The 22055-nt window shown below is 42.5% G+C and overlaps 1 protein-coding gene across 6 annotated transcripts in view; it reads right to left on the bottom strand.

Annotated features, from left to right (window-relative positions):
- The window catches only part of si:ch211-207d6.2 (sickle tail protein), an 85546-nt gene that overhangs the window by 29632 nt on the left and 33859 nt on the right, over positions 1-22055 (bottom strand). For all 6 annotated transcript variants that reach the window (XM_021613332.2, XM_036985985.1, XM_021613336.2 and 3 more), the window contains 5 exons: positions 19627-19723; positions 7866-8662; positions 6883-7010; positions 6558-6727; positions 5749-5933 (listed from right to left, as the gene is read on the bottom strand). In XM_021613332.2, the coding sequence (XP_021469007.2) occupies positions 5749-5933; positions 6558-6727; positions 6883-7010; positions 7866-8662; positions 19627-19723 (1377 nt within the window). The remainder of the gene's footprint in view (positions 1-5748; positions 5934-6557; positions 6728-6882; positions 7011-7865; positions 8663-19626; positions 19724-22055) is intronic.

The raw sequence follows: 22055 nt of genomic DNA, 5'->3' as shown, positions 1-22055 counted from the left end.
AAATATCTATTCGATAATATATCTGTCGGGACAATTCGTTTTTCAGTAGGACCGATTGGAGTAATGGCTACCTCTGTATTTTACGCGAGAGTCACCCTGGGAGCCATCAGGTGACCACTTACGCAATGTAGCCACCTACGGCTATTCTTGTTCGTTTTTTTCCCAAAAATGAAAATACTGCCCCTGTTCTGCTGCCATTTTGCAACAACTTTGGAAGTATGCTTGGGGTCATTGTCTATTTGGAAGACCCATCTGCGACCAAACTTTAACTTCCTGACTGATGTCTTGATGCTGCTTCAATATATCCACATAATCTTCCCTTCCTCATGATGCCCTCTATTTTGTGAAGTGCACCAGTCCCTCCTGCAGCAAAGCACCCCCACACATGATGCTGCCACCCCGTGCTTCACGGTTGGAACGGTGTTCTTCGGCTTGCAAGCCCCCCCCCCCCCCTTTCCTCCAAACATAACGATGGTCATTATGGCCAAACAGTTCTACTTTTGTTTAATCAGACCAGAGGACATTTATCCAATAAGTATGATCTTTGTCCCCATGTGCAGTTGCAAACTGTAGTCTGGCTTTTTTATGGAGTTTTTGGAGCAGTGGCCTCCTCCTTGCTGAGCGGCCTTTCAGGTTATGTCGATATAGGGCTCGTTTTTACTGTGGATACAGATACTTTTGTACCGGTTTGCTCCAGCATCTTCACAAGGTTCTTTGCTGTTGTTCTGGAATTGATTTGCACTTTTCGCACCAAAGTACGTTCCTCTCTAGAAGACAATGTGTCTCCTTCCCGAGTGGTATGATAGCTGCGTGGTCCCACGGTGTTTATACTTGCTTACTATTGTTTGCATAGATAAACGTGGTACCTTCAGGTGTTTGGAAATTGCTCCCAAGGATGAACCAGACATGTGGAGGTTAAAAGATTTTTTCTGAGGTCTTGGCTGATTTCTTTTGATTTGTCCATGATGTCAAGCAAAGAGGCACTGAGTTTGAAGGTAGGCCTTGAAATACATCCACAGGTACACCTCCAATTGACTCAAATTATGTCAATTAGCCTATCAGAAGCTTCTAAAGCCATGACATTTTCCAAGCGGTTTAAAAAGGCACAGTCAACTTAGTGTATGTAAACTTCTGACCCACTGGAATTGTGATACAGTGAATTATAAGTGAAATAATCTGTCAAAACAATTGTTGGAAAAATTACTAAGCACAAAGTAGATGTCCTAACCGACTTGCAAAAACTATAGTGTGTTAACAAGAAATTTGTGGATTGGTTGAAAAACTAGTTTTAATGACTCCAACCTAAGTGTATGCAAACTTCCGACTTCAACTGTATACCAATGTTAAAAAGTAGAAACCATATTCTGAACAAAAATATAAACGCAACACAGTGTTGGTCCAATGTTTCATGAGCTGAAATAAAAGATCCCAGAAATTATCCATAAGCACAAAAAGCATATTTCTCTCAAATTCTGTGCATAAATGTGTTTACTTCCCTGTTAATGAGCATTTCTCTTTTGCCAATATTATCCATCCACCTGACAGGTGTGGCATATTAAAAAGCATGATCATTACACAGGTGCACCTGGGGGACAATAAAAGGCCACTCAAATGTGCAGTTTTGGTACAGAACACAATGCCACAAATGTCTGACGTTTTGAGGGAACGAGAAATTGGCATGCTGACTGACGGAATGTACACCAGAGCTGTTGCAAGAGAACCCAATGTTAATTTCTCTACCAGAAGCCGCCTCTATTATAATTTTAGATAATTTGGCAGTATGTCCAAACTAGAGGTCGACCGATTATGATTTTTCAATGCCGATACCAATTATTGGAGGACCAAAAAAGCCGGTACCTATTAATCGGCCGATTTAAAAAAAATGTATTTGTAATAATGACAATTACAACAATACTGAATTAACGCTTAATATAATACATCAATAAAACTCAATTTAGCCTAAAAAAATTATGAAACATGTTCAATTCGGTTTAAATAATGCAAAAACAAAGTATTGGAGAATAAAGTAAAAGTGCAATATGTGCCATGTAAAAAAAACTAACGTTTAAGCTCCTTACTCAGAACATGAGAACATATGAAAGCTGGTGGTTCCTTTTAACATGAGACTTTAATATTCCAAGGTAAGAGGTTTTAGGTTGTAGTTATTATAGGAATTATAGGACTAATTCTCTCTATACCATTTGTATTCCATATACCTTTGACATTTGGATGTTCTAATAGACACTTTAGTATTGCCAGTGTAACAGTATAGCTTCCGTCCCTCTCCTCGCCTCTACATGGGCTCGAACCAGGAACACATCGACAACAGCCACCCTCGAAGCAGAGTTACCCATGCAGAGCAAGGGGAACAACTACTTCAAGTCTCAGAGCGAGTGACGTTTGTGCGCACCCCGCGCGCACCCCGCTAACTAGCTAGCCATTTCACATCGGTTACACCAGCCTAATCTCTGGAATTGATAGGCTTGAAGTCATAAACAGCGCAATGCTTGAAGCACAGTGAAGAGCTGCTGGCAAAACGCACGAAAGTGCTGTTTGAATGAATGCTTACGAGCCTGCTGCTGCCTACCACCGCTCAGTCAGACTTCTCTATCAAATATCAAATCATAGACTTAATTATAACATAATAACACATTGATAAGTCGAATCCGGAAACTATCATTTCGAAAACAAAACATTTATTCTTTCAGTGAAATACGGAACCGTTCCGTATTTTATCTAACGGGTGGCATCCCTAAGTCTAAATATTGCTGTTACATTGTACAACCTTAAATGTTATGTCATAATTAGGTACAATTCTGGCAAATTAATTACGGTCTTTGTTAGGAATAAATGGACTTCACACAGTTCGCAACGAGCCAGGTGGCCCAAACTGCTGCATATAACCCGACTGCTTGCACGGAACGCCAGAGAAGTGACACAATTTCCCTAATTATAAGAAATTCATGTTAGCAGGCAATATTAACTAAATATGCAGGTTTAAAAATATATACTTGTGTATTGATTTTAAAGAAAGACATTGATGTTTATGGTTAGGTACACGTTGGAGCAACGACAGTGCTAAATCATCACCCGTTTGGCGAAGTAGGCTGTGATTCGATAAGAAATTAACAGGCACCGCATCGATTATATGCAACGCAGGACATGCTAGATAAACTAGTAATATCATCAACCATGTGAAATTAACTAGTGATTATGTTAAGATTGATTATTTTTTATAAGATAAGTTTAATGCTAGCTAGCAACTTACCTTGACTTCTTGCTACCCTCATGTAACAGGTAGTCAGCCTGCATGCAGGCTCCTCGTGGAGTGCAATGTAAGGCAGGTGGTTAGAGCGTTGGATTAGTAACTAGAAGGTTGCAAAAACGAATCCCCGAGCTGACAAGGTACAAATCTGTCATTCTGCCCCTGAACAAGGCAGTTAACCCACCGTTCCTAGGCCGTCATTGAAAATAAGAATGTGTTCTTAACTGACTTGCCTAGTTAAATAAAGGTGTAGATTTGTTTTATGTTTTTTTTAAATCAGCCAAATCGGTATCCAAAAATACTGATTTCCGATTGTTATGAGAACTTGAAATCGGCCATTCCGATTAATCGGTCGACCTCTAGTTTACATGTTGATAACAATCTTTTGATTCTAAGCCAACCCTGTCTGTTTTGCCCCAAGTGTTGCACACACACATTGGTTTTCGTTGCTAAACGGGCGGCAGGTAGCCTAGTGGTAGGGCCAACAACCAAATGGTTGCTAGATCGAATCCCTGAGCTGGTAAAAATCTGTCGTTAACCCACTGTTCCTAGGTTGTAAATAAGAATTTGTTCTTAACTGACTTGCCTAGTTAAATAAAGGTTAAATTAAAAAAATAAAAACGTCTACACTAAATAGACGCGTCATTCCAAAATAATAGGCATTAATATGATGTTGGTTCCCCTTTTTCTGCCAAAACAGCCTCCACTCTTCTGGGAAGGCTTTCCATCAAATGTTGGAACATTGCTGCTGGCAAATTGCTTCCATTCAGCCACAAGAGCATTAGGGAGGTTGGGCAATTAGGCCTGGTTCGCAGTCGTCGTTCCAATTCATCTCAAACGTGTTTGAGGGGGTTGAGGTCAAGGCTCTGTGCAGGCCAGTCAAGTTCTTCCACACCGATCTCGACAAACCATTTATGTATGGACCTCGCTTTGTGCACGGGGGCATTGTCATGCTGAAACAGGAAAGAGCCTTCCCCAAACTGTTGCCACAACGTTGGAAGCACATAATAGTCTAGAATGTCATTGTATGCTGTTGCGTTAAGATTTCCCTTCACTGGAACTAAGGGGCCTAGCAAGAACCATGAAAAACAGCCACAGACCATTATTCCTCCTCCACCAAACGTTACAGTTGCCACTATGCATGTAGCATTCTCCTGGCCTCCATCAAACCCAGACTTGTCAATCGGACTGCCAGATGGTGAAGCGTGATTAATCACTCCAGAGAAAGCATTTCCACTGCTCCAGAGTTGAATGGCAGCGAGCTTTACACCACTATAGCCAACGCTTGGCATTGCGCATGGTGACCTTAGGCCTGTGTGCGGCTGCTCGGCCATGGAAACCCATTTCATTAAATTCCCGACAAACAGTTATTGTGCAGAAGTTACTTCCAGGGGCAGTTTGGAACTTGGTAGTGAGTATTGCAACACTCGGCGGTTCTGTGAGCTTGTGTGGCCTACCACTTCGCGGCTGAGCCGGTGTTGCTCCCAGACATTTCCACTTCACAATATCAGCACTAAGAGCAGGGCAGAAATTTGATGAACTGACTTGTTGGAAAGGTGACATCCTACGAAGGTGCCAAGTTGAAAGTCACTGAGCTTTTCAGTAAGGCCATTCTACTGTCAATGTTTGTTAAGGAGATTGCATGGCTGTGTGCTCAACTGTATACCTGTCAGCAACAGGTGTGGCTGAAATAACCGAATCCACTAATTTGAAGGTGTGTCCACATACACTATATATTCAAAAGTATGTTAAGCGTGAAAAAGTGTGAGCAATAGCTGTTTCCCAATATCCGTTTTCCCACCCAAATTGTGCTCTCAACATTACATAACAGCTACATACAGTATACAGTAACACAGGTGTTTAACACATACAGTACTGTCTATCCCCCCCAGTCCCCAAGATGAATTTGGCCCAGTGATCTGACATAGTAAAGTAAGACATTGGCTTTGACTCCATTACTAATCTCTCCTATCACCGACAGTACCACAGTCCCCCCAGATCACATACTTAACCTCATTAGCACTCATTTAAACATTGTGAAACATTACTAGCAATTTTTGGCTGAATACCAATGACTCATTCCATAGCTGAGTTAGTGTACGTACCACATGCTGGTAGATAGACTGTGCTCTGATTCACTGGAATCTGTTCTGATGACATAATCAGAGTAGATTAACTAATCCCACTTTAGCTGCAACTAATTACTTCACATTGCAACATAAGATCACGCTCACAATGTTAGCTTCAGCAGTTTAGCCAAATAAAAAAAAACGAATAGGGTATCTGGAGCAATTACGTATTACTATCGTCTGATCACTGTTTATTTTAGGAAGTAGATGATTTCTCTTTTTGTTGCCATAGGATATAATCTGTACTCTTGTTATTAACAATAGCTGTGTAAAAGTAAGATGGGCTCAACAAAGTCAATGCCTTCAATAAATGACATATCCTGTCAGTCAGTGTGTGGGGTTCCAACCCTTTACCTGAGCTGGGCCAGAACTCTCTCCTCCATGGCCTGGTACTTGCGTCTCTCCTCGTCCACCGTGGTCCTCTGTCTCTGGCCAGGCTCGGTCTCCTGCTGTTGTCTCTGTAGGGTCTCAGACATCACCTCAGCTAGCTCCTCCTCTGCTCTCTTCAGCATCCCCTTCACACTGTCCTGGTTCTGCATCTAGTAATGGACCATACACAGTGGCATTACAACACTCACTCAATGAATGAGATGCACTATACGTGATGGAGGAATATAACGGAGTACATAATATGAACACACCATATAAAGGTATACTGTATATATTGGATCTAAATATATGCAGATTCTCTCAGATAACAGTATTGTGAATATTGTACATCTGTCTTTTACGTTTGTGTTTTCACTTATGGTGCTTGGATGACAAGAGGTATCACATAAAGCTGCAATAGGAAACTTTTTGGGCAACCCAACCAAATTGACATAGAAATGTGTGTTATATATAGAAGTGTCATTCTCATTGAAAGCAAGTCCAAGAAGTGGCTTCCCGTTCTTAAGTTTTGTTTTTGCATCTTTGACTTTCGGTTTTGTACACCAGCTTCAAACAGCTGAAAATACAATATTTTTGGTTATGGAAAATATATTTCAGTGGTTTAGATGGTACAATGATTCTCTACACTATACTTGCTATTTTGTGACAAACTGAAATTAGGCTAACTATTAGAATGTTTGCAACCAGGAAAGGGCGGAGCAATTTCTGCATAGTGCATCTTTAAACAATTCTGATAATGGATTAATGTAATGTGCAGGTGTCTTATTAAGTACCTGTAGCTGTCGGAGTTGGTGAAGCTGCTGTCGGAGGTCAGTGACGTTCCTCCTGACCGTGGTCAGTGTGACCTGCAGGGTGGAGTCAGGGGAAGGGGCCTGAGGGACTAGAGCATTGAAGCCATCTGCAAGGAGGGCAGGGGTTCTGGATGCAGGAACTGGTGACACTCCTACACATCAGATCAGTGAGACAACTCTATGAGTTACTGTAATACGAGATTAAAATAGGGCAGATTCAAAAGAACTTTAATTATCCATGCATGAAACCACAAAAAACAAATCCTAATTTGACTTTGTAACACTAATTGTTGTGTAATAAGAGCACCTGCACTGTTGTTGACATGGAAAGGAGAAGCAGTCCTCCTATCTATCTCAGCTGGCCCAATAGCAAGTGCATGCTGAACAAGGCCAGCCAGACTGGCAATCTGTTGTTCCATGGCCTTCATTCGCTCACTGCAAAACACAATACATGTTCAGCCAAAAACAATACTGTGCTATGTACAGGTAACTGCCAAAATAAAGGAAACACCAACATAAAAATAAATCAATCTTGTTTTTACTTGGACACAGTCCAGTGCATTTAAAAAATAAAGTCATTATCCTAAACATATGACTAACAGATTGTTTAAAAACAATGCATCTCCTGAGGGCGTTGGGCCACCACGAGCCAGAACAGCTTGACACAGATTCTACAAGTGTCTGGAAATCTATTGGTGGGATGCAACTCCATTCTTTCACAAGAAATTCACATGAAATGTTGTTGATGGTTGTGGAAAACGCTGTCTCAGGCGCCACTCCCGAATCTCTCATATGGTTTACATCGTTTTCATGCTTATCAAACCATTCAGTGACCACTTGTGTGCTGTGGATGGGGGCATTGCCATCCTATGGGGGCATAGCCATGGTGACCAAAATAATGGCCTGCCCAGGATTTTCTATACATAACCCTAAGCATGGTGGAATGTTAATTGCTTAATTAACTAAGGAACCACACCTGTGTAGAAGCACCTGCTTTCAATATACTTTGTATCCCTCATTTACTCAAGATATTCCATTATTTTGGCAGTTACCTATAATAGATAATATTAACAACAACAACAACGCATTGAATTTCTATCGTGCTTTATCAAAAACCCAAAGTTGAGGTGGTAGTTAGTCACCCAGGACTCCCTGGAAAACAGAGGCAATCGTTACTGAGTGGACTATAAACAAATAAATGAGCTCTCTGTAAACAAATAAAATGAGCCCTCTGTTACGTGAGTATCAACATAGTTATAGAATTAGTAATTCTATGTCTGTGAGTCTCACCTGGTCTGGGGGTCATTGGGGGTGAGGTGTCCCTGAAACAGCCTGTCCCCATAGTGCCCTGAGGGGAGCTCCACGAACACAGGAGAGGAGGACACAGAGGACACACTACCCCTGGTCCTGTTCACCACCTCCACTGTATTACCATTACTCTCCTTCCGCAGAGACCGGCGAATAGGAGAGCCCCTCTCTGAGGCCACAGGGCCGTGGTTGTCGTTCAATCTGTGAGGGGAAGGGGGCGGGGTTTTGGTGCCGAGTGGCGGTAGTCCCTGGCTTTCCCCGTACCTCCGGGACTTCTGCCTGTAGAGGGAGTGCTGCTGCTCCGGGTTCTCTGTATAGGAGGCTGGGGACTTGACCAAGGCTCGGTGGAGGCTACCACCACCTATGTCGACCATGTCTCCCATGTGGCCGCCCCCCTGGGAGGAGGCGATACTCAGCCGGCCCTCCTGGACAGCGTAGGGGTCAGTGACGTTGACATACAACCCGTCGGCACGCACCAGCGCCATACTTGTACTGCTCAGGTCCTCGTCAGGTTTGACGTCTCTTCTCTCCAGGATGGCACTGGGGGAGGGTGTGACGGACCTGCTGGGGGGCCCACTGGACATGCTGGCCCTGGGGAGGGTGGCACTGCCTGGCACCCCTCCCCCTGCTCGGTGGCCATAGGGGATCCTGGAGGGGGAGGAGGGCATGGAGCGGACTGTGGGGGGAGACATGGACCCCTGTATGGAGTGGACAGGACTGCAGGTGGATTGTAAAGTGTGCACAGGGCTATGACTTCCATACAGTATCTCCCTTGGTATCTGTAGACAGGAGGAAAATCAGAGAAAAGGTCATCAAAGTCAATGAAAAGAGACTTGATGTGCTATGCAGAGAGACTCTCCGTCATTAGATTAACGTTATATCTGTCCCCCAAAAAATAAATCTATGAATCTAAATGTTGCTTTTCTTAATGACAAATTGTAGACATAATGTGCATCTGTTTTGACAAAGGCCATACACAGAGTGTGGGAGAAAAAGAGAGGAAAACCACATCCACAAAGGTGGAATTGTACCACAGGTAAACACCATTATCTGTTTAGACATGTCGTTATTGCACAGTCATGCGTCACTGTGCCGAGTGAAGACACAGCGCGTTTGTTGTGTATGCTGTGCGTGCAGGACTAGTTCAATACGCAGTATGAGTAATTCCCAACGTTACCATTGACACATAATTCTCCCTGATCTGCATCTTTGTCTGTATTCATTTCAGAGTCTTTTCACAACAACAATCTAAAGACAACTTGTTCAGATCATAAGGTCATGTAAAATGGACTCTTGACACGATTCCCGTGAAAAAGTCCATTAATCAAGCATTGTCAGTTGATGTGTAAACATGCCAATCACTGAACTGGAGCAAATCTAAGCTAAATTACATTAGCCAGTAATAGTTGACTACAGACTCAAGAAAATACTTGTTATGGTACTCACAATCTTCCTAGTGCTCGTGCTGCAGGTACATGCTTTACCTTCAGCAGTTCAGCAGATTTGAACAGTGATCAGAAAGTTATAGAACCGTTGCATGATGCAAGAGGGGTGTTGGCTAACTTTGCGTTTTGCTTTTTCATAGGGATTATCTATTCACCTTTCATAAAGTGGCTTGTCATAACAGATAAAACTGCATTTGGAATATTCTAGAATAACCCTAGAGTCAAACAGGTGACATTCACAACGACTAGGAATAATCTGAAAACCAGTTGTATTGTATTATGACAATAAGAGCAGCTCATTCATACACAACAAGTCATTGACATGTACGTTGAAGTATTATTATTTATTTTTTTTACCCCATTTTCCTCCCCAATTTCATAGTATCCAATTATTAGTAGTTCCTATCTTGCCTCATCGCTACAACTCCCGTACGGTCTTGGGAGAGAGGAAGGTCGAAAGTCATGCGTCCTAAAAAACACAACCCAACCAAGCCGTACCGATTCTTAACACAGCGCGCATCCAACCCGGAAGCCAGCCGCACCAATGTGTCAGAGGAAACACCGTGCACCTGGCGACCTTGGTTAGCACGCACTGCGCCCGGCCCGCCACAGGAGTCGCTGGTGAGTGATGAGACAAGGATTTCCCTACCGGCCAAACCCTCCCTAACCCGGACGACACTAGCCCAATTGTGCGTCGCCCCACGGACCTCCCAGTCGCGGCCGGCTGCCTGGGCGCGAACCCAGAGTCTCTGGTGGCACAGCTAGCGCTGCGATGCAGTGCCCTAGACCACTGCATAACATTGATACCCAAATATTTCCACAACAAAGCAGACAGACATTTAACATAGGCCTGCTACAATGAAAATATTCTTATCTTGTTTTCCCACATTTCACCTTTTCTCAACCTGTGCAAAAACAACAGGAGTGCCTCAAACAGGAAATATTTTTAGAGTATGGCATTATCAATCTTATCTGGTCAGAAATACCCTAAAACACATGGGGCTATTCCATCTATGGAAAAATATGCTGGGCTGACCACCAGTGGGTACAGTAATAAACTTAAACAAAAGACACATTTTCATGCCGACAATGCATTCCAGACCAGGGTAAAAGTGTTATCATCTTTCATCCACAAGCCTAAATGTATCTGTGCCTACACTCTTAGGAAAAAAAGATTCCAAAAGAGTTATGCGGCTGTCCACACAGGAAAACCGTTTTTGGTTCCAGGTAGAATCCTTTTGGGTTCCATGTAAAACCCTCTGTGGAAAGGGTTCTACATGGGACTCAAAAAGGTTCTACCTAAAACCAAAAGTGTTTTACAAGGAGCCTAAAGGGGTTCTTCAAAGGGTTTTCTTATGGGGACAACTGAATAACCCTTTCAGGTTCTAGAGAGCACATTTTTTTTCTTTCTGTGAAGAGGAAGATCTGCACTACCACAGACATCACATGCATTTATGGGCAGCAGGTAGCCTAGGGGTTACAGTGTTGGGCCAGTAACCAAAAGATTGCTGGTTCGAATACCCGAGCAAGACACTTAATCCAGGGGCGACTTACTACTATGGCTGACCCTGTAAAACAATACATTTCACTGCACCCATCAGGTGTATGTAAAACAATATATAAATATATATAGTCTGATCTTGTGAGTTAAATCAAGTGGATCTGAAAATAAAGAATGTCCAGGATGGTTGGGCACTTCCTTTGGTGTTGCAACACAAGGTTGTACACAGTACGTCAATCTAACAGAACTCTACTTTCTGAGCAAAAAGGCCTCTGATCACTAGGCACTACTTCTCCTAACATCACAACACAACGTGCTGAGAACAACACCCACCAAAGGAATTTGAGCTCTTTCCCAGCAGGGTTACATGCCTCCCAATTAGGGTTGCAAAATTCTTGGAACTTTCAACGAAGTGCCTTGTTTTCTGGAAATCCTGGTTGGAGGATTCCCGGAATCTGGAGGGAAAACCAGGGAATTTATTGAAAGTTCCTGGAATTTTGAAACCCTACTCCCAATCCCTGGGCCACTCAGAAGCCCACCTGACCAACTGAGCTAATTGATCAGTTCAGTGATTGCCTAAATTCAACACTCCTGTCCTTCCAGGTCGGTTAAATTAAAAACATGAAGTGCCTGCAGCACTCCAGGACCAGGTTTGCCTACCCCTGCACTATGATGTCAATATGGTGCAGACCAGTGGCGGTCGGAGCCGTTTAAGAGGGAGGACATTTTTGACTTTTTATGAGAGTGGCCTTATTTCTATTACAGCATATTGGATGACTGTCATTCATATTCTATTCACCCAGTTCAATGTAACAGCGATAGATTTAGGCTACTACATGATAGTCAAATTCAATACCGCCTTGCACATTCTTGCCTACATCTAGTGGATCTAGGGGTGAAATCATTAGTCCAACAGTTGTAAATTAGTTTCTATTAGACAAATTCAGGTATGTTTATCCCTGTTTGGTTTCATGTGAGAAACGTTTTTCAACAGAATCGGTGGAATGAATACACACCTGATTACAAGTAAACACAGTTCACGTTCTAAGCAGCCACGTTGTATTCCTGCAGGCATCTACTCGCTCTCCTCCTCTCACCTTCTCACTTTGCTTGTGGACTTCAATGCCCAACACAACAGCTGTCTGTGGTCAGGTGATAAAACTTTTCCAAGCCATACCATATCATAAGCACAACACACAGCCTACATCGTTGTCAACATATTAGCTAAAGTTATGTCATAGTCAACATAGCAAATATAACTAATGTGTTAGCAAACCTGCTACAATCATGCAGTACAGTAAGTCAATAAGCAGTTTAGCAGCTACACCAGCGGGCCCCGGTGGCAATAAATTAGTAAGACCAAAAGCTTGCTTAGACTTGGAAGAGTTCCAGTGTTGGATAGTCATAGCCAGCTAGATAACATAGCATCCCTCTCTGTTTGAGCTGGGTGTTTGAGTAGGCTAAACTAGCTAGCTGCATTTGCTAGCTAGGTAAGTAAAAGTGAATAAAAATGACTAAATATAGCTCTCTCTCTCTTGCTTGCTTCTCCTTCATTTTTGAAGAGATTTAGTCAAAACTGTTCAACTATTGTCTTTCTCGCTCTCTGTTTCAAATACTCACCACATTTTATGCAGCGCTAGCTAGCTGTAGCTTATGCTTTTACTACTAGAAGCATTCTCTAAACCTTTGATTGGTGGACAACATGTCACAGTTCATGCTGCAAAAGCTCTGATTGGAGGACGTCCTCCAACCCGTCATAATTACTGTGTAAGTCTATGGAAGCAGGTGAACACCAATGTACCCAGAGGAGAACGGAAGCTAGCTGTCCTCCGGCTACACCATGGGGCTACCCTAGAGTGCTTCATTGCAAAGCAGTATGTTTTAATAAATTATTTGGTGACATGTCAATATATTTAGTATAGTTTAATCCCTGTAGCAATCTTTATGTTTCACAAAAGAAAAAAAAAATCCTCCCCTTCCTCCCCTTCCCCCTCCACTATCCAAAACGACAAGATACACTATAAAATAACTTTCAACAGTTTGTTGAGACATAGCTCTGCCCTACTAAGCAAAAAAGCAGTCGATGCACATTTGGTCAAAAAAGTGTTATTATTTTATACATTAAATACATGCTTTATCATGTGGACAAAATATCCTGCCTCCATTGTGTTGTGTTATGGAGTGGGGGTCATGTTTGCTGTAACTGCAGAACGTTCCATTGAAACCAAGGAAAAAGGCAGTAACTGCCATCACTCACATCAGTTTTACCTTGGTTTCACTGATCTTTGGGCTGCAGTGTCTACGGTTTACCTTGGCATTATTTATTGTCTACAAGTATCAAACTATATGACACTGACAACAACATACAAATAAATATATGAAAACAAGTTTGTTAAAAAAAATGTTGTCTTGGAAGCGTATTGCAGTGGGTGTACCAAACAAGAAGGCAGTAACTGCAGTCTAGGGTCACAGGTCATGTCAGAGGTCAGGGTTAATATGAATAAAAAATAACATTGTAAAACAACCACATCTCCAAAGATCTGCCTACAATTCATTTGGCTGGACAATAAAAAAAACTTAGAAGTAATTTATCTAATTTTCACTATGAGCAGTTACTGCTCTTTGCTTGGTAGGGTAGAGCCTTCAGGAAGTATTCACACCACTTGACGTTTTCCAACATTTTGTTGTGCTACAGATTACATTTAAAAAGGATTAAATTGAGATTGTGTGTAGGCCAGTGACACACAATGACTATAATGACAAAGTGGAATGAAACATTTTTTTCAAGCTGAAATGTTTTGTGTCAATAACTATTAAACCCATTTGTTATGGCAAGCCTAAATAAGTTCAGGAGTACAAATGTGCTTAACAGGTCACGTAATAAGTTGCATGGAATCGCTCTGTGTTTAATAATGGTGTTTAACATGATTTTTGAATGACTACATCGATGTACCCCACAAATACAGTAATATGTAAGGTCCCTCAGTCGAGCAGTACATTTTTCAAACACAGGGCAAATCCAACACAGAGTACCACTCTTCATATTTACAAGCATGGTGGTGGCTACATCATGTTAAGGGTATGCTTGTGATCGGCAAGGACTATGGATTTTTTTTTGATAAAAAGAAACGGAATAGAGCTAAGCACAGGAAAAATCCTAGAGGAGAACCTGGTTCAGTCTGCTTTCCAACAGACACTGGGAGACAAATTCACCTTTCAACAGGACAATAACCTAAAACACAAGGCCAAATATACACTGGAGTTGCTTACCAAGATGACACTGTTTTGACTGTTTTGAGTGGCCTAGTTACAATTTTGACTTAAGTCTGCTTGAAAATCTATGGCAAGATTTGAAAATGTCTATCTTGCAATGATCAACAAACTTGACCGAGATTTAATAATTTAAGAATAATGTGCAAATATTGACAATCCAGCTGTACAAAGCTCTTAGAGACTTACCCAGAAAGACTCACAGCTGTAATTGCTGCCAAAGGTGATTCTAAATTGAATATTTCTGTATTCCAACATTTCTAAAAACATGTTTTCAATTTGTCATTATGGGATATTGTGTAGATGGAGGCTAAAACTATATATTTAATCCATTTTGAATCCAGGCGTTAACACAAAATGTGGAATAAGTCAAGGGGTATGAATATTTTCTGAAGGCTACAGTGGCTACAGTATTACTTTCCTCTGGTTTTATTTCTATATGACATGAACTTAACTCCGTGATGGTCAATAATATCCTAGTATAACTATTTCGGAGACAGATTGTAACTGTAAAAGACGTTCAGAAAATTCTACAGTAAATACTTGTCATTTCTAATCCAGAATGGGAGCTTGCCTTGAAAGCATCAACATACGTACATTAGTGACATGTAGCATACTTTCAATTCAGTCCAATAAAGTGATCCTATCCCATTGGGAACAGACGTCATTTCAACGTCTAGTTTTTATTTACATTTTGTTGAGCTATCAACTAATGTGAATTCAACGTGAAATCAAGGATTTAGGTTAAACGTTGGGTAAAAAAAAGACTAAATTCCTTTATGTTGATGGCTTTTTGCAAATCCGATCAGTTTTCCACATTGAATCAAAGTCAACACATTGAATTTTGTTGTTGTTGAAATAACGTGGAAACCACCGTTTTTGCCTAGTGGGAAGACATGGCTAATGTGATTATTGGAAAAAAGACAGTTACAAGATGAGTTGTTTATACTATCAGGGTCATACTATACTGACTGACAGAAGAGCTCCTAAAAACAGACTTTTTTGGCCCGCGACCCTATTTTGATATAAAATCAAATTTGCAACCCCACCATGTGAAAAAAAAAGTTAGCTAGTTGGCCGTTGATTACCTATGAAAGTCTATTACAAATCAGTCTGACAGTACTTTTGACTGTATTTCAATCTGAAGGAAGTATGGTTTGAATGCATAAGAAAGGTATTGGAAAGTTCAGAAGATCATCAGGCAATAATTTTGTACGATATTCTTCAAGATTTAATGTGACATGCACATACAGTGAAATGCCTTTCTTGCAAACTTAAAACGCAACAATGCAAAAATCAATAACAATGTATTACTAGAAAACAACACAGCATAAATAAGAATAGGATTTATGAAATACACAATAAAGTAATATATACATGAAATATTTAAAAAGTCAGATCCAATACCATATTTACATGTGCAGAGATACTGGAGTGAGGGAGGTAGATATATATAGGGGTAAGGGGACTAGGCAACAGGATACAAGATAAACCGAGTAGCAGCAGCTTGCATGTGAGTGGGTGTGCAGGTGTGTAGAGTCAGTATGAATGTACATGAATATTATGTGTCAGTGACCAAATGATGAGTGAGTGTGTGTGTGTTGGAGTGACAGTGTTGGAGTGACAGTGTGTGTGTGTGCAGCGCCCTGTGAGTGAGTGAGTGTGTGTGTGTGTGTGTGTGTGTGTGTGTGTGTGTGTGTGTGTGTGTGTGTGTGTGTTGGAGTGACAGTGTGTGTGTGTGCAGCGCCCTGTGAGTGTGCATAGCGACAGTGCAAATATTGAAATAAAAGGTTTATAAAGATACAAGGTAAACTCAGTATGTGTAGCCGTTTTGTTTGCTATTTATCAGTCGTATTGCTTGGGGATTAGAAGTTGTTCAAGAGCCTATTGGTGTCAGACTTGATGCACACGTACCTCTTCACATGTGGCAGCAGAGAAAATAGTCTATGGCTTGGGTGGTTAGTGTCTGACGATTTTCCAGGCCTTCTTTTCACACCGCCTGATACAGAGATTCTGGATGGCAGAGAGCTCGGCCCCAGTGATCTACTGGGCTATCCACACCACCCTCTGTAGCGCCATGTGATCGAGAGCGGTGCATTTTCCATACCAAGCAGTGACGCAGCCAGTCAATATGCTCTCAGTGGTACAGCTGTAGAACCTTTTCAGGATTTGAGGGCCCATGCCAAACTTTTTCAACCTCCTGAGGGGAAAGAGGCACTGTTGCGCCTTCTTCACAACTGTACATGTGTGTTTGGAACATTTTAAATCTTCAGTGATTTGGAAACTGAGGAACTTGAAGCGGTCTACCTGATCCACTGCTGCCCTCTGATCCACTCATCATCGCCGGTGATCAGGCCTAACCCCGTCAACTCGTCAGCAAACTTGATAAAGGTGTTGGAGTCATGCGTGGCCATACAGTCATGGGTGAACTGTTAGTACAGGAGGGGACTAAGGACACACCTCTGTGGGACCCCTGTGTTAAGGGTCAGCGTGGTGGAAGTGATGTTGCCTACCCTAACCCCCTGGGGTCGGCCCATCAGGAAGTCCAGGATCCAGTTGCAGAGGGAGGTGTTCAGACCCAGAGTCCAAAGCTTGGTAATGAGCTTGGAGGGGACAATGGTGTTGAACGCTGAGCTGAAGTCAATGAACAGCATTCTCACACACATATTCCTTTTATCTAGGTGGGTGAGGGCAGTGTGGAGAGCAATTGAGATTGCGTTGTCTATGGATCTGTTGGGGCGGTATGCAAATTGAAGTGGGTCTAGGGTGGCTGGGATGATAGAGTTAATGTGTGCCATAACCAGCCTCACAAAGCACTTCATGATTACAGAGGTGAGTGCTACAGGGCAGTGGTCATTGTGGCATGAGGCTCAAGGTTGTTGTTGTCAAAGCGTGCATAAAATACATTGAGTTCGTCTAGTAACAAGGCATCGTTGGGCAGGGTAGCCTAGTGGTTAGAGCATTCGACTAGTAACCGGAAGGTTGCAAGTTCAAACCCCCGAGCTGACAAGGTACAAATCTGTCGTTCTGCCCCTGAACAGGCAGTTAACCCACTGTTCCTAGGCCGTCATTGAAAATAAGAATTTGTTCTTAACTGACTTGCCTAGTTAAATAAAGGTAAAATACAAAAAAAAAAAAGATCCCTCACCGTGGGTACAACGTCGCCGATGTCTTCCCTTGTAATCCATAACGGACTGTAGCCCCTGCCACTGTAGCCCCTGCCTATGTAATATGATTCCAACTTATTCCTATATTGTCCTTTAGCTCATTTGATGACTCTGCAGAGGTCATAGCAGGCCTTCTTGTACTTATTCCTATCTTTGGCCGTAGCATCAGGTTTGTCTTCTACGATAGCGCTGTGTGCGGTAGCCCTGCTCTTTAGCTTAGTGCCAACCTTGGTGTTAATCCAGGGCTTTTGATTGGGGAAGCAGCGAACCCTCACCGTGGGTACAACGTCGCCGATGCATTTGCCAATGAAACAGGTGACAGAGGTGGATAGCTCATCAATATTATAGGTGGAGTCTCGAAACATATTCCAATCAACGCTAGCAAAGCAGTCCTATAGCATAAACTCTGATTCTGGTGACCATTTCTCAACAGAGAGAATCATGGGTACTTCCTGTTTCAGCTTCTGCTTGTAAACAGGAAGCAAGAGTACAGAGTCATGAGGCAAACCCCTCCCCCCCTCGATTTCCCCGACTCCACTGTCCTGTCGGTGAATGGAGAAGCCATCGAGTTGGATAGCCATGGCGGTTATCCTGTCCGAGAGCCATGTTTCTGAAAAGCAAAGAATATTGAGAGTCCCGTTGGTAGCAAATCCACGATTGGAGGTCATCCATCTTATTATCAAGTGACTGTACATTAGCTAGTAGAATGGAGGGAAGAGGTGACCGATCCACCCTCTCTTGCCTCTGTAACGCCGGTGTTTCCTCTTGGGTTGCCCGAAAATTGGGTTGGAACTAAAGCGAGAGGAACCATCAAACAGGCAAAGCGTCAATACAGGACTAAGATCGAATCGTACTACACCGGCCCCGACGCTCGTTGGATATGGCAGGGCTTGCATACCATTACAGACTACAAAGGGAAGCACAGCCGAGAGCTGCTCAGTGACACAAGCTAAACTACCTCTATGCTCGTTTCAAGGCAAATAACACTGAAACATGCATGAGAGCACCAGCCAAAATGACTACAGACCCGTAGCACTCACGTCTGTAGCCATGAAGTGCTCTGAAAGTCTGGTCATGGCTCACATCAACACCATTATCCCAGAAACCCTAGACCCACTCCAATTTGCATACCGCCCTAATAGATCTACAGATGATGCAATCTCTATTGAACTCCACACTGCCCTTTCCCACCTGGACAAAAGGAACACCTATGTGAGAATGCTATTCATTGACTACAGCTCAGCGTTCAACACCATACCGCCCTCAAAGCTCATCACTAAGCTAAGGACCCCGGGACTAAACACCTCCCTCTGCAACTGGATCCTGGACTTCCTGACGGGCTGCCCCCAGGTGGTAAGGGTAGGTAACAACACATCCACGACGCTGATCCTCAACACAGGGGCCCCTCAGGGGTGCGTGCTCAGTCCCCTCCTGTACTCCCTGTTTATTCATGACTGCACGGCCAGGCACAACTCCAACACCAGCATTAAGTTTGCAGATGACACAACAGTGGTAGGCCTGATCACAGACAACGACCGCAAGGCACTACAGAGGGTAGTGCGTACGATCCAGTACATCACAGGGGCCAAGCTACCTGCCATCCCAGACCTCTAACCCAGCCGGTGTCAGAGAAAGGCCCTAAAAATTGTCAAAGACTCCAGCCACCCTAGTCATAGACTGTTCTCTCTAATACCACACAGCAAGCGGTACCGGAGCGCTAAGTCTAGGTCCAAGAGGCTTTGAAACCGCTTCTACCCCCAAGCCATAAGACTCCTGAACATCTAATCAAATGGCTACCCAGACAATTTGCATTGCCGCCCCCCCCCCCTTTAATGCCGCTGCTACTCTCTGTTATTATCTATGCATAGTCACTTTAATAACACTACCTACATGTACATATTACCTCAATTACATCGACTAACCCTGCACATTGACTCTGTTCTGGTACCCCCTGTATATATTCTCACTATTGTTATTTTACTGCTGCTTTAATTACTTGTTTCTTTTATTTCTTGATCACATTCTTTAAACTGTATTGTTAGTTAGGGGCTTGTAAGGTCTACACCTGTTGTATTCGGGGCATGTGACTAAAAATATTTGATTTTGATAACTGCTTAGCAGGGTATACCAAACATATAGAAGAATACCCCTGCCTCTGATCCTACTTCTATTACAATCAAGAATACACAAGGTTGCTTTTATCCCTGTGTGTGTCTCAGAATGATGAGCTAAAGGCCCCTGGTTAGGGATTTAGGACCGGAAGCTTCCTTGATGTCAAAGGTAGCGCACTAGACAGATGGATTTAGGGGACTTAGGGGAGTTTGTGTGCTTGGCTGTGTTATCATTTGGGCTTCACTCACCCTGCCCTCAGCATTGTTAGGCCTTGCGTTGCTGCGATTGAAGGCATGTGCAGGGTCTTTGTGGTACACCTTCAGACAGCATCGAGATGTAATATTTCTGGAAAAAAGAAAAACGTCCAAATTTACACTGCAAGTTGAATAAGGTGTGCTAGCTCTGAAATATATCAAATACATGGAACCACTGCCGTAGAGGAGTGTCTGTGCAGATTAGGGTGTGGTAAAGACAGACACCCTGTCATCAGCAGACATGGGCCTCCTCTCTTGTTGCCTCAACAATACCCTAATTAATGCCTCCTTGCCTACACTGAAAAAGAAGGAGGTGGAGGAGTATTCATGTTACGCTTAGAATGCTGAAATGCCGAAGCAGAGACTAAATGACTTGCAAGGCTTCCCCTGTAATTTGAAGATCTATACCAAAAGATGGATGTTTTAACAGCAGTGTTATAGATACTTGTACTACTATACAGCACACAAAGCTTGACAATCCCTTTTTTTACCCGACCACACAACATACCGTAGCATTAGGTAGTATCATACTGTACCAACCTCCGTTGTTAGGTAAAAGTGTGCCAATTTGTGTCTTTCAAGTGTTTAACTAACCCTATGAAAGTCACGCCAACTTCCTGTTGCAAGTCCTAAACAGTTTGTGAATGGGCTTAAAGCTTTCTGGGCTTAAATTCCTGAAAAAGTGGTCAATTAAGATACATGTAAAATTATATTCGTATTCGTGGATTAATTTACTTCTACTTGATGCTTTTCATGAAGGTTTTTGATTATGCATTTTTTTTTAAATCACAATCAAAAACCTTTATGAAAAGCGTCAGGTTGAAGTAAATTAATCCACAAATACGAATACACAGTACCAGTCAAAAGTTTGGACACACTTACTCATTCCAGGGTTTTTCTTTATTTTTATTATTTTCTACAAAATAACACATATGGAATCATGTTGTAACCAAAAAATGTTAAACAAATCAAATTATATTTGAGATTTTAGATTCTTCAAAGTAGCCTCCCTTTGCCTTGATGACAGCCTTGCACACTCTTGACATTCTCTCAACTAGCTTCATGAGGTAGTCACCTGGAATGCATTTAAAGCATGCTATGCTTTATCTTGGCCAGGTCGCAGTTAAAAATTAGAACTTGTTCTCAACTAGCCTACCTGGTTAAATAAAGGTGAAATAAAAAAAATACTTTTTTTTTTCAATTAACAGGTGTGCCTTGTTAAAAGTGAATTTGTGGAATTTCTTTCCTTCTTAATGTGTTTGAGCCAATCAGTTGTGTTGTGACATGGTAGGGTTGGTATACAGAAGAAAGCCCTATTTGGTAAAAGACCAAGTCCAGGTTATGGCAAGAAGCTCAAATAAGCAAAGAGAAATGGCGGTCATTACTTTAAGACATCAAGGTCAGTCATTCCGGAAAATGTAAAGAACTATGAAAGTTTCTTCAAGTGCAATCGGAAAAACCATCAAGCACTGCAATGAAACTGGCTCTCATGAGGAAAACCAAAGGAAAGGAAGACCCAGAGTTACCTCTGCTGTAGACGACAAGTTCATTAGTTACCAGCCTCAGATTGCAGCCCAAATGAATGCTTCACAAAGTTCAAGTAACAGCAACATCTCAACATCAACTGTTCAGAGGAGACTGCGTGAATCAGGCCTTCATAGTCGAATTGCTGCAAGAAACCATTTGTAAGAATCGAAGCTGGAGATGAGAAGCAGGTACTGGGAGTGAACATTTAATGAAACAACGGACAGGAACAGAATTACGGACAGCGTCTAGACAGGGGAAACTTAAACAACAATAATACTGACACAGGGATGAAACAGAAGAAGCAGATATAGGGGAGGCAATCAAAACGTGAAGGAGTCCTGGTGAGTCCAATGAGCGCTAATGCGCGTAATGATGGTGACAGGTATGTGTAATGAAAAGCAACCTGGCGCCCTCGAGTACCAGAGAGGGAGAGCGGGAGCAGGCGTGACATCATTACTAAAGGACACCTCGATGAAGAGACTTGCTTGGGCCTAGAAACACGAGCAATGGACATTAGACAGGTGGAAATCTGTCCTTTGGTCTGATGAGTCCAAATTTGAGATTTTTGTTTCCAACCGCGTGTCTTTGTTAGATGCAGAGTAGGAGAACGGATGATCTCCGCATGTGTGGTTCCCACTGTGAAGCATGGAGGAGGTGTGATGGTGCTTGGCTGGTGACATTGTTGGTGATCTATTTAGAGTTCAAGGCACACTTAACCAGCACGGCTACCACAGCATTCTGTAGAGATATGCCATCCCATCTAGTTTGTGCTTAGTTGGACTATCATTTGTTTTTCAATAGGACAATTAACCAAAACTCACCTCCAGGCTGTGTAAGGGCTATTTGACCAAGGAGAGTGATGGAATGCTGCATCAGATGACCTGGTCTCCACAATC

This window comes from Oncorhynchus mykiss, chromosome 8 (assembly GCF_013265735.2).
Source record: "Oncorhynchus mykiss isolate Arlee chromosome 8, USDA_OmykA_1.1, whole genome shotgun sequence".
NCBI classification, from domain to species: Eukaryota; Metazoa; Chordata; class Actinopteri; order Salmoniformes; family Salmonidae; genus Oncorhynchus; species Oncorhynchus mykiss.
This window is presented reverse-complemented; position numbering and strand designations above follow the sequence as displayed.